At 36.8% G+C, this 13,235-nt stretch overlaps 2 protein-coding genes across 6 annotated transcripts in view; one reads left to right on the forward strand and one right to left on the reverse strand.

The window, feature by feature from the left end:
• Window positions 1-6,646, forward strand: part of CCPG1 (cell cycle progression 1) — a 49,708-nt gene extending 43,062 nt beyond the window's left edge. The window contains exons 10-11 of one of the 4 annotated variants that reach the window (XM_070422261.1): window positions 1-98; window positions 636-1,163. In XM_070422261.1, coding sequence (XP_070278362.1) covers window positions 1-98; window positions 636-652 — 115 coding nt within the window. In that variant the 3' untranslated portion in view covers window positions 653-1,163. Of the gene's footprint in view, window positions 1,164-6,114 lie in introns of those variants that run through there. The other 3 variants (XM_070422241.1, XM_070422250.1, XM_070422267.1) reach the window with 3 other exon arrangements.
• Window positions 721-13,235, reverse strand: part of PIGB (phosphatidylinositol glycan anchor biosynthesis class B) — a 27,688-nt gene continuing 15,173 nt past the window's right edge. For both annotated transcript variants that reach the window (XM_070422289.1, XM_070422278.1), the window contains exons 8-12: window positions 12,134-12,345; window positions 11,495-11,559; window positions 3,216-3,429; window positions 1,432-1,612; window positions 721-1,120 (exon numbers count right to left, since the gene is read on the reverse strand). In XM_070422289.1, coding sequence (XP_070278390.1) covers window positions 983-1,120; window positions 1,432-1,612; window positions 3,216-3,429; window positions 11,495-11,559; window positions 12,134-12,345 — 810 coding nt within the window. In that variant the 3' untranslated portion in view covers window positions 721-982. The remainder of the gene's footprint in view (window positions 1,121-1,431; window positions 1,613-3,215; window positions 3,430-11,494; window positions 11,560-12,133; window positions 12,346-13,235) is intronic.

The raw sequence follows: 13,235 nt of genomic DNA on the forward strand, positions 1-13,235 counted from the left end.
TCGGCCAGATAAAAAGAAACGTACGGTAAATATTGAAAACTCCAGACATCGAAAACAAGAGCAGAAGCATCCTCAGCCACAACCTTATAAGAGGGAAGGTAAATGGCATAAATATGATCGCACTAATGGAAGACACATGGCAAATGTCGAAATAGAATTGGGGCAGTTACCTTTTGATCCTAAATATTGACCATCAGGATTAAGTTAAATTAGAAAACTAGCAAATACGGATGCTTTCTACAATGTTTGTGTTGAAACTAGGATGAAATGATCAAGATAATGTCTTTTTATCATTTCTAAGTATCTGTTTGATGACTATATATTACTCAGAAGCATCAAGCAAAAGCTTACTAACCTGCATTTTCCTGTGTAGCTTTGCTGAATATTTTTTGGCACTGGAAATGTTCAACTATAGTTCTGTTAAGGAAGCCAGGCATGCAACAGGTTCTGTGCATGAAATGAGACTTCCTTTCAGTGTATGAGCTTAAAGCAAGCTCAAGTCATACATGACAAAGTGTAATTAACACTGATATTTGTGTGAAATTTGCAGTTGAGCTTGAAAAAAGTACATTGTGATAAAATTTCTTAACATTTTATAATTTTACTCTTGCTTCTTGTCTTTTTGTGGGTTCAAGAGCCCGTAGACTTGTGAAGAATTTGCTGCCTTCTTAAGAGCTTGCTGACTTGTTCTCTTGTGAAATTTCTTGCACATCTGAATATTGTGGAAGAAACAATAAAACTACAACATGAGGAAAACTAAAGGTCTTTATTTAAAATCTGGGCATTATATTAATACAATTTTATATTTTGTGATAATTTTCGTACATTTCCTCAGTAGTAATATTTGGTAGAGCAGTTCAGAGGTGTTTTGCTAGTTCCATGAATCTTACCCAGAGTTTACTAGTGTATTTAAGCAGCATCTGAATATTTTTACCGAGCAGTGTCTTTTTCTCTGGGAAAGATCTAAAAACAGTTCAGAATTTCATCTTCTATAGAGTTTCCCTTTTAACTTCCGTTCATAGATGTATATGTGACTTCCGGTTCGACCCTCTGGCAAGTGAGTGTGGAAGAAAATAGCAGTTCTCTCATAGTTTCTTGAAATTAGGAAAGCACTGATTTCCTAGAAATAAATGTTCAAGTAAATAAAGGCTACATTTTGCTCAGTACTGTTTCAAGAATTTTAGAATGACTTATTCTGATTTGCGCCTGTACTACTTAATAAAACAATGCAGTTTCTTAAATCATGGTGAGTAATGTATATACCTTGATATACATAGAACTGGAGCTGATTTTGTCTAGGGAAAAGGCCAATTACAAAATTATAGGGGTTAAAAAAGGACCATAAAAATTATGTTGTCTAATTCCGTGAGCGTTTACTAAACTTCAGGTGAAATAAAAGTACTGTTTTTCCCTTTTTTCATGTTTTCTTACCTCTTCCAAAACGTTGAAAATGATCAAGTAAGTAGGCAACGTTGAATTGTTGTGAAACTCTTTATACAACCAGCTTAAGGGATTTTGATAAAATACATCTGCTTCATCAAGATACTGACTTTTTCCAGTTAGGTCTGGGGGACACTGGAGAAATCTCATCGGAAGTGGGTGGTGGACATGGCTATGAAAAGAAAGTTATTGTGGAAGTTTTCAAATTGCTCTTAAGATATATCGTGTTTACATAACAAAATGTGAAATCTGAATCTATATTGGGTTCCAATTTAGGTGAAGAAGCAAGCCTTTAATGCAGTTTTCTCAAAGTTGGAGAATATGATTTTCACACCATGTACCTGTGCAGTAGCACCTTTGTAAGAGTTAGTATTAGAGAGCAATGTATGTTCACTGGTTAACATCCAAATAAGTAATGGTTTTACTGTGGCCTAGAAAGACTAGAGAATGTATAAAGAAGATGGACTGATGAATTATGACAAGTTAATGCCAATTACTTGAACCATGCAAAAAGCAGGTTTATAACTTTGCCTTAGGAAAAATTAATAAAAATAAATATATGATAGAGGTTTATTTTATTTATGAAATGCATACAAAGTAAATTCACACAAGACCTAATACTTCATGACTCTTATAATTTTGGAGAAGATGGGCAAAGCAGAAACAGCTGGCAGCCTTATATTCCAAAGTAGACATCAGAGTTTTTTTACTGCATTGCGTACTTTGAAAAAGCCTCTGATGAGAACTTGATGACATCAAACATCGCAACTATGTATGGAAAGCAACTTGGTATCTCTAGAATGCCTGTTCTCTGCAGTGTTGCCACTAATGTGAGCAGGAAGGGCGGTGAAGGTCCCTCTTTCACCTTTAGTCTTCCTTATATAGTAGGGGAAGCTGAGGTTGAAGGGATATTTGGGTCTTACATCTAACCTGTGCACTTTTGCTAGGTAATCCTAATTTTCCAAATTGTGTATAAATGCTTGACTTAAGTAGAGTATTAAAAAATGATAAATTACCTTAAAAAGATAACATTGATAAGTTGACTGTGCACATGGAAAATTAATTTAAGATTGTTTAAAGCCAGATTAAGATTAAGTTAAATAGGTGTAGAATTTCCTGCAGAAAAGCTGTTTGCCCTTGTACAATTAGGCAATTAGTAACTAGTACACCTTCCTGAAATAACACGCATTGGGCTAAACGTATGTCTTTAAATGTACTGCAGAGTTAGGACAATGTTATTGTTATATTCCCAGAAACACTAATTCAAGAATTAGGATATCATCTAATTGAATTTGCTAACTTTTATAGGTGAGACAACTGATATCCAGAGTTTAAAAAGACTGATTGGTTTAAGACCAGGACAGTCGTCCATAGTAAATCTGGACTAGAAGCCAGTGTTTTGAGATTAAAATTATATATATATATATATATGATATGATATATGTATCACAAAGATTTGTGATAAAGTCAGTGATAATTTTTTTACTAAGAATACCAGCAAATAACCTATATAAAATTTATATTATATTTGAATCTGATTACTTAAATCTAAATTGTTTAAAATTTTTAAAAAGGATATTGAAGTTAAAAGTGGTGTATGATTTTAATTGACAAATGCTTTTTAAAATTCGGTGAATAAATATGGAGTTTCAAATTTTTTATAATCATTTGATCAGTGATCAATTAATTTAAATTCCTAATTCCAGAACCTGAAAGGAATTTTAAAGTAGTTTCATTTTCTTAATGATTGCATGTAGTGGAGCAACTTTTATTACCTATAAAAAGGAGTAGAGTGGCAAGGCATCATTACAAATACTGAAGCTGCAGATTTATTGAGATTGTTGTATCCGAGTTCTTGAATATGAGTCATGACATCAAGAGTACCTCTTTGATGAACTAAACCAGTATAGAGGGCAAGGAGCATATTTGATAAAAACAGGAAACTTAGAGCTGGTTTCTTCCACATTTTCAGGTGGTTTAGTGAATACCCTGTATGAAGATAGACATGACATGTTTTATAATCTTTTGTGGAAGTAGCACAGCTGTAATGCTGTCATGGACATACAAGTTATATATAACCAGTAGGTCACCTTTATAATTGACAATTCACTGTCATTGTCCGTTGTGATCTCGGTCTTAACCTCTTTATAGAAAAAGGAATTGAAATATAATTGAAAAATTATGGCCAGAGTGTCCAGCAGACCCAGATTTGAATTCTGACTCTGGCACAAATTGCTTTACTTTGTTGAGCATTAGTTTATCCATCTGCAAATGGGATAACGGTACCTTTTTCAAGTATTAGTAAAAAAGGTCTGTCCGGTGCCTGTCCTGGTACATAGTAGTTGCTAAGTAAATAGAATCATTGATCAGCTGCCTTCTGCATGCCCCCTACTGGGGACTGAGCCCACAACCTGGGCACGTGCCCTGACCAGAACTGCAGCCTTCTGGTTCATAGGTCTGCACTAAACCACTGAACCATGCTGGGTGGGCCAATTTCCCTTTTTTTTATGTGTCAAAAAAACCTGGTAGAACAAACAAGGATAAATTAAAAGGCCCTGTCTCCCTCCCACAGTCCTCTCTAGCAACAGCCACTGATAATGAGCACATTAGAATCTGTTGAAAATACCATCAAAGAACAGGCCATTGCACTAGAAAAGAATAATCTTTTTTTTTTGTAATATATTTTTATTGATTTCAGAGAGGAGAGGAGAGGGAGAGATAGAAACATCAATGATTAGAATCATTGATCGGTTGCCTCCTGCATGCCCCCTACTGGGTGTGCCCTTGACCGGAATCGAACCTGAGACCCTTCAGTCCACAGGCCGATGCTCTATCCACTAAGCCAAACCGGCTAGGGCAAAAAGAATAATCTTATTAGTAAAGTTCCTTGACATTAGGTTTCATACTCCACATACATTGTCTTCACAGAATAGATAATAGTTGTTTTGGAATTTGGGTATCCAGGATCCAGTCTGTGGCCTGCCTGAAATTTTAGCACTAATTCTCACTGGGGCCAACACACAGTTTTCTATGACCATTACCTAGCTGACTGCTATCAGCGGTCTTATCCTGAACATGAATAAAATGAATTTAGAGCTGTTTCCATTTAACCACAACTAACAAAGGTGGCCTAGGAAGGATTGATGAAATCAAAGTTGGGCAAAAAATCTGAAGTGCTCAGTTTTGTTCTGTGAATAATTTAGATAACATTACTTCTGGTTCACTTCATTCAGTAGTTGGACTGTCACATCATTTCACCTAGTACTGTTTGAAATAACTCTGCGATTATCCAAAGAACATTACGAAGAATGGTGATAAAAAACATAGCCAGATGAAGAACCCCCAAACCTTCATTTAAAACTCAAATTTGTAAGATGTTTGAAATGGTAAAATGAGGAACCTACTAAAGAGGATGAGAACTAGAACTATCTTTGTTACAATGGAAATAGGGTTCCAAAAGTTCTGCCATCTGTAATAATTCCAGCCACAGATAGAGCAGACTATTGAATACAACTTGAAAGTGACGTGCTTTCTACTTAGTGGGCTCAAATTTCACAGCCTTACTTGCCCTCAGGAATGTTCAAATAAATGTACCATGGGCCTCTAAAGTGGTTCACTCATTAACAATTTGTTCACTATGATCATTAAAAGTGTTATCAAAAACTATGGCATTAGGGATACAGTAGCTTGGGCAACTGGTACAAAGTAGAATACAAGATGGTGAATACAAGGTGGTAAAAATGGCATTCTGCAGCGAATGCAGGAAGATAATGTGCTTGTATTCCCAGCTTAAGTATTGTAACCTTCTAAGTTAGGTCATGCTTACATTACTTGGTGGCAATTTCACTTTCTGAGGCTAGCTCACTTTAGAATGATGGATCCTTCCAGTGAGAAATGAATTTCCATATTTGGAGAAATAATAAAGCTTTAAGAAGAGAAAGAATAGTCTAATATGACTGAGGGTCTTCAAACCATCCCCATGTTGCTAAAGGGAGAGTAGGAAAGATACCAGCTTGAATGCTAAACTGAGTCATAAGAGAAGCTCAGAATCCATGGTTTTCTTATAGGGACATAGTATGGCTTCTTTAATATTTAAAAGAGGTAATTAACAAGATCTTGATAGCTACCATCAGTAAGTCTACTTAATTGTACATACATGTAAGGAGGAGATGCAGTTGTCACTAAAATGAGCTAGCTTCACAAAGTTCGTCATCACTCTGTAATGTAAGCATTACCTAAATTGAAATATAAATCCCTACTTCCAATAACTGAAGATTCTGGGAACACACGTTTTCTTTCTGTCCTATAAAGCCACTTACAGAAATCTTCCAGCCTCATGTAATTTCCAGTAGAACAAAGACATAGTATGAACCATGTGAATTACCTGTCAAAATACAGGCCTCTTCATTTCACATAGTGGCTAACTCAATGCTAAATAGCATCCCAGAATACTTAATTTTCTCCTGTTATCTGAGCCTACCAAAACATTTAAAAGTAGGTATGTAGAACATTTCTGGAAGAATTTATAAGAAAGTGATAGTTATCTCTGGGGGATGGGGCCAGATGATTAGATGATGACCCTGATGGTTTATCATTTTTTGTACCATGAGTATTTTTATAATTAAAAATACACTGGGGCTTTTCACCCTCTTTCCTGCTCTCCGGTGGCCGCAGCCATGAAGGTCGAGCTCTGCAGCTTCAGTGGGTACAAGATCTACCCCGGACACGGGCGGCGCTATGCCAGGACCAACGAGAAAGTTTTCCAGTTTCTTAATGCAAAATGCGGGTCGGCATTCCTTTCCAAGAGGAACCCTCGGCAGATAAACTGGACTGTCCTCTACAGAAGAAAGTACAAAAAGGGACAGTCGGGAGAAATTCAAAAGAAAAGAACCCGCCATGCAGTCAAATTCCAGAGGGCCATCACTGGTGCATCTCTTGCTGATAAAATGGCCAAGAGGAACAAGAAGCCTAAAGTTAGGAAAGCTCAGCGAGAACAAGCTGTCAGGGCTGCCAAGGAAGCAAAAAAGGCTAAGCAAGCATCTAAAAAGACAGCAATGGCTGCTGCTAAGGCTCCCACAAAGGCAGCACCTAAGCAAAAGATTGTGAAGCCTGTGAAGGTTTCTGCTCCCCATGTTGGTAGAAAACGCTAAGTTGGCAGATGAGATTCTTAAATAAAGACCTGACTATAAATAAGTAAGTAAATAAATAAATATTCACACACGCACACACACACTGGGTTCTTACCAAATGACTCTCATCAGACTACTATTTAAAAAGTATTCTAAATCTTTTATGTTCCAGTTGATTGCTCTCCAAGGTAAAAAGTCTAAAATCAAATCTATGAGAAGGTGCCTCATTAATTGGTTTCTTCTTAATTCAGCCATATTTCCTAATCACCAATTATAATGTATCTTGATATACACAATCACATTTTAAGTTTTGGATATTTAGTGTGTTAATCTGCATTCTTCAGTAATGACTGAGGAGGTTCATTGTAATGAAGAGGATGGGAAAGTTTGGGGCTGTACGTTACTGATCTCATCAAACACTGAGGGGTAGCAAGGATGCATCCTCACTTTGGCAAGAATTACTGGAAAACTCAATGTTTAGAAAAATTACCAAGTTCTACCAGTTACAGATATTTCTGAGTTAATGTTTTCATTTTTAAATACTCCTTGGGAAAGCTGTAAGTCAACTTGATTTCAGTGTTCGGATGAGAAAAAGGGTGGTTTAATCTGAAAAGGGATGTACAAGAGAATGGGCCTGGAACCATAAAGAACCATAATGGAGTGCTGGACACAGGGAGGCATACAACATTTTATGTTATACTTTGCTAAGGAAAGAAGCTATATTTTCATCCATAGTGAGAAGTCAAGAGGTAAAGTCAAAACCAAAGATCTTTAAGGGTGTTATTAGCATTTTATTTAGAGATAAATGACAAAATAACCACCTAAAAGCGACTGCCTCGGGTGAGGGGAAATGGGAGAGAGGGCAGAAGCATTTAAAAAAAATGCTTTGTTATGGCTTTGAAACAATGCACTTACATAATTTTGATTAAAAAAATTAGCATATGGGAAAAAAGTGGCCTAATAAGAGACAAGCAAGTCTGCACTGGCTACTCTGGTGAAAACGTTAAACAGACACCCAGCCCAGCATGGATAGCAGGTGCTGGAAACACCAGCACAAATGACAGGTTCAGTCTAAGAATTTCAGTGCTATTAGACTAGTGGCAACTTTATTTTAAGGAAAGGAAACTGAGGCACAAGGTTATACAGGTCAGTAAGGATCAGAGGCAATTACAGAAGATATGTTTTCCAGGCTTGAGTCATTTTTGGATAGGACTGAGGGAAACTCAAACTAGAGAAGAAAAGTTATTGCAGATTGGAAAAAAATGGCTCCAATTATTCCTCTTCCTGTGTCCAGTCCCTACACAAGCCTGAAATTTATTTCTCATCTTGAGAATCTGCCTGGGCTTTGGGACTGTGGTGGAAGCAACAGTTCCATGCTTGCACCTCAAGGGCCTTGTACACTTTTGTTCCTTCCCTTGGAGCCCTGCCTACCCCAAGTGAACAAGCCCTAGGTAGCCTGCTGGAGAGTGAGCGCACACAGAAGAGCTGAGGTGCCTTAGCTTACAGTCTGCTGAACCCCAAACGTGAGAGCCCACCTAGATCAATAGAGCTGTGTGTACCCCATCTGCAGCTGATTACATTTGTATATGTGAACTCAGTGGAGACGAGAACTGCCCAGCTGAACTACTAGTATAGTAAGTAAAAATAAGTGGAGCTTTAAGCCACTATTTTTTTTTCCAGATATTTTTAGAGAGGGAGGGAGGGAAACCATGATATGATGTGAGAGTGAAACATAGGTCAGCTGCCTCCTGCACGCCCTCTACTGGGGATCAAGCCTGCAACCCAGACATGCCCTGACCAGGAATCAACTGACAACCTTTTGGTGATGAGAGAATCATTGATCAGCTGCCTTTTGCACTCACCTTACTGAGGATCAAGCCCACAACCCAGGCATGTGTCCTGACCGGGAATCGAACTGTGACCTCCTAGTTCATGGATCGACCCTCAACCACTGAGCCACACCAGTCGGGCTAAGCCACTAAATTTTAAGGTGGCTTGTTATACAGCAATTGCCAACAGAGGTGTCATGTTTATATAAATCAGGTTAAAATAGCACAGGCTCTGGCCAGTTTGGCTCAGTGGACGAGCGTTAGACTGAGGACTAAAGGGGCCTAGGTTCGACCTGGTCAAGGGCATGTACCTTGGTTGCAGGCTCAATCCCTGGCCATGGTCCCAAAGATGTTTCTCTGTCTCTCCCCCCCCACTCTCTCTAAAAAATCCGTGAAAAAATATCTTAAGGTAAGGATTAACAAAAAACACACAAAATAGGTCACAAAAGAATAGAATAAAACTCATATCTGAAGTACAGTATAACTCAAGATTTCAGGTAGTTTCAAAAGACTCAAACATCAAGAACTCCAAAGAGAACTGTTGTCTGACATCGTTCCAAAAACTGTCAAGGTGAGTTCACTACTTCATTGGTCCTATTGTTGGGACCTGTTGGCAGTTAACCCTTTGCGGTCGTATTAAATTTGGACATGGGTGTCGTACTGGTCGGAATTAATTTCCATTGAAAGAGCAGTGATACATAACATGCAAGATTATGAAGGATAAACAAGATTTATTAATTCTTTTTTGGAACTATGTCACTACTAGTAGAATCACTACAAACGTTATCACTTTCTACGTCAGAGTCAGTATTCAAGGTGCCAAATAAAACTCTTCACCGTTACTTTCAGATTCGCAGTACACTTCTTTCGGTAACTTTCTTTTTGCCATTTTGGAGTATTATTTGGAAATATCTTAACAAGCGAGAATGCCCAATTACAGTTAAACGTAATTTTTAAAGCTTTATTTGAAATTCTGCGAAGTATCTCCGAAGCTTGTCAGTTTCTTCACTCTCAAAAGGCGACTGACTCGCCACGGTGTTTTGCATGGCGAGTGTGGAACGACCGCGTTTGTTTATATTGAGTTTCGATATCTCCGATTTGTCGGGGCAATGTTTTGGTTCGTGACAAGGTCGCTTAGACACTTAAGAGCTTTCAGAGAAATTATGAACTGATACATGAATGAATAGAGTTAAGATTCATACGGTTCCTTGCTGTGGTGGCTGAGTGCAGACATACGACCGGAATGGTAAAAAGCTTTGGTGGCTGAGAGTAGACAAACGACCGCAAAGGGTTAAGAGTTTTAACTCTTAATGGAAGTATGAGTCTTCTAAGAATCAGAATCTTTTGGCTCACTCAAAAGCCTTAGGTATGTGTCTGCAGGAAAAGATCATATCCTGTGAGGAGGTCAGGGGTTTTGGTGTGTCTCAGTCCTTTAGGGAATCCTTCTGAGTGGACATAGTATGGAAGAAAGTCTAATTCTTGTCCATTACAAGGAAAGCTCAGTCCTCACCAGCATTTTATCTAAGTCTTTGGGCCTGAGAACAAGAATTTACTGGGATCCTAACACTTTAAAGATGACATCTTTTGGACTGGGAAAGAGGTTCAGAAAACTCAGTCTTTCCCTAAAGATACACAAGTGAAATGCTGGGAAGACTCAGATTATAAAAAGAAAACTAAAACAACTTCCTAAATTAACCAAACTAAACAACAAACACATTTGTCTTCCAATAGTCTGACAATACCCAGGCAGAAAACAAGCTTGATTTAACTATAACTGAAACTTTAAAAAAAGAAAATATGAATAGTGATTCATGAACGAATTTGCTATGGTAAATGGGCCCGCTATTCGTAAAAGACTTGGCATATAGTTAGGTAACTATATTTTTATATGTGCCTGCATTGTATATAAAGCAAGACCATAAAGTAATGATATAGCCCTGGCCGGGTGGCTTGGTTGGAGCATCATCCCATACACTGAAAAGTCGGAGGTTCGACTCCAAGTAAGGACACATACCTAGGTTGGGGGTACCATCGCAGCCCCAGGTCAGGGTGTGTGCAGGAGGGAGCAGATTGATGTCACTTTTTCATATCCATGCCTCCCCCCATCCTTCCCATCTCTCTAAAAAAATCAATGAACATGTCCTCAGGTGAGAATTAAAAAAAAAAAAAAGTAATGACAAAAATTAACTTTGGTTTCAGTACTCCAGATATATAAATAGAGTGTTTTTTAATACTTAAATTGGAGAGAGTGCATCTGAGATCTGTAGGAGATGTTTACTCGGTCAAAAAAGGCTGTTTAAGTCTGTGCGTTCTTTGGAGTTCTTTTTTTAAGTAAAAAGATTGACAGTATTAACTTCTCTAGACAGTATTTGCCCTGTCTCTAGTCCCTGTTGATTACTCATCTCATCCCTCCCCAGGCCAGTGATTTTTGGTAATATTTGAAGGAAATCAACAGTCATTTATTCTGAATTAAATGTAAAGTTAGCAAAATTTCAATTCATAATTTTTCCAAGCCAACAAATATGAAAATTCATGTTTTCCAGAGCTGAATGATATAAAACTTTAGAAGTCACATGTAAAAAAATATTGCAAATAACCTACTGGAAAAAATGGAGAAAGGGACAAAAGAATTAGGTGGGAATCACTTTTAAAATTACATATGCATTAGAGTGAGTGTTAAAGCATCAAAAGCATTAAAAACTAGTTTCAACAGCTATAAATATATTTTAATTTATGAAACAAAGAACTTAGTAGTTTTAACTATAAACTGAAAGTAGCTATTCTAAAATAGACATATTATTCCATCACTTTTTTAGTGAAAGATTTCTAACAGCCAGGAATATCACCACCAGAAGGATATTGGATCTTTATGACTTGGATATTGAGTCCTTAAGATTTTATCTCACTTTACAGGACACAGGAAAAGGGATATTTAGGCTGCAGAAAGAATACTGCAGAAACATAATTATTTTGTAATAAGCAATTCTCAGCCTCGTTGAAAATATTTTATAGTTTAATGAGCTTTAATGAGAGCTTACTGTCTTTTACCTACTTCTATATAAGTAATTTTTTTCTATATTGAACAAAAATACTTACCACAGAACACCATACAGAATGGTAAAACTGGATAGATAAACCTGAATTCTTTGTGGCTCAACATGCTATAATAAAAAAAAAAAAATTAAAATATTTTCTCATATTACACAATACTTTGAGAAATTTATGTATTTAAAATGGAATATAATTAACATGACCTGTTCTCAGTACTGAGACTGAATTTCATGCTTTAGGAATCTTGTTTTTTTTACTTATAAGGTGATGATGTGTTAAAAGTAATCCTAACATTTGATGTCAATGTCCAGAGTACAATTACATTCTAAAAAAGGGATTTCTATTGCCAATCCAAGTCATTACTCAAATTTGGAAGAAAGATGCATACATTTTCATTTTAAAATATTATTTTTCTGGTCCTTTAATATTTAAAATTTTAGTATTTCTAAGAGCAAATGAAATTTGTTCAGCTTATTAAAAGTTGAACATAATTCTTAAGTAAACTATACATAGCAGAAGTATTCATTCTGAGTCCAACATAATTACTACCTTTTCTGCTAAATAATCCCAATTACCAAACCCTAATAGTTAATACGTCTCTAAAAGATAACAGTTTACTTCTTGAAGAATTTAATTCCTTGGTAACATCATCAAAATTAACTATTTGAATAAATAAAATCTTACCTATAAATCAGAAGTGTCCACAGTACAGTCACCAAAAGTATCCGGTACCTCTTTGGGGCTAGAAAGCAGCCATGAATAAAGAAGGGTAGGTGAGTACCCAAAACAACTGGAAATCCTTGACTGAAGTACCAATGCCATGGATGAGAACCATAAAATGTCCCCAAATTCTGCAGCACGTTAAATTTCAAAAAATTATATTGAACCAGAGTCCACTGGCATAGTTGAAGGAAAGAGAAACAGAAATGTGTTAGTGCCAAGTTTGAATCTTTGGCATTAGGGTATCTGGAAGAATCTTGACATTAAATCAGGAATGATCTAAAAACCAAACAATAGTTTACACTAATAATTTTATTAATGACCATATGAAAGCATTTTTTTATGTTGTTAGTGTGTTCTTTATTCATTTGTAAAATACTAGGTTTCTGAGATTCAAGAAAGTATGAAATATTCCAATTTTGACAGTGTTAAGTTTTACATAGAATTAAAGCTAAAGAGAACACTTAAAAATAATTTTTATCACCCTAGCCAGTTTGGCCAGTGGACAGAGTGTTGGCCCATGGACTGAAGGGCAGTGCCTGGGTTGCAGGTTCAATCCCAGGCCCAGGGCAGGCGAGTGCAGAAGGCAACCAATCTATATGTCTCTCTCACATCAATGTTTCTCTCTGTGTGTCTCTCCCCCTCCCTTCCACTCTAATAATCAATGGAAAAATAACCTTGGGTGAGGATTAACACCAACAAAAGTACTTTATAAAATTTATTTTTTATCAGAGTGTATATGTGGGGTACCCACATTAAAAATTTTATTCTAGTACCTTACATCACATATTACCTAGTAAGATAAAGCTTTGAAAATATTACAAGTGGAATTACGGCACAAAGCAGAAAATAAACAACAGCAACAACAGCTAACATTAGGTGCTCACTTGTGCCAGGCCCCATTATAAGCATCATAAATGCAGTATCTCATTTAATCTTCCAATGTTATGAGACAGGGACCACAATTATTTCCAGATAAAGAAACTAGTAAGAAAGGTGGTTTGCTTCCAAGCTCACTCACACTGCTTGTCCAAGTTCACAAGGCTAATGAGGGCTTAGGCTTCAA

The sequence above is a fragment of the Myotis yumanensis genome, unplaced genomic scaffold (genome assembly GCF_028538775.1).
Source record: "Myotis yumanensis isolate MYYU_CA2020_CCGP unplaced genomic scaffold, mMyoYum1.0.hap1 SCAF_1, whole genome shotgun sequence".
NCBI lineage: Eukaryota > Metazoa > Chordata > Mammalia > Chiroptera > Vespertilionidae > Myotis > Myotis yumanensis.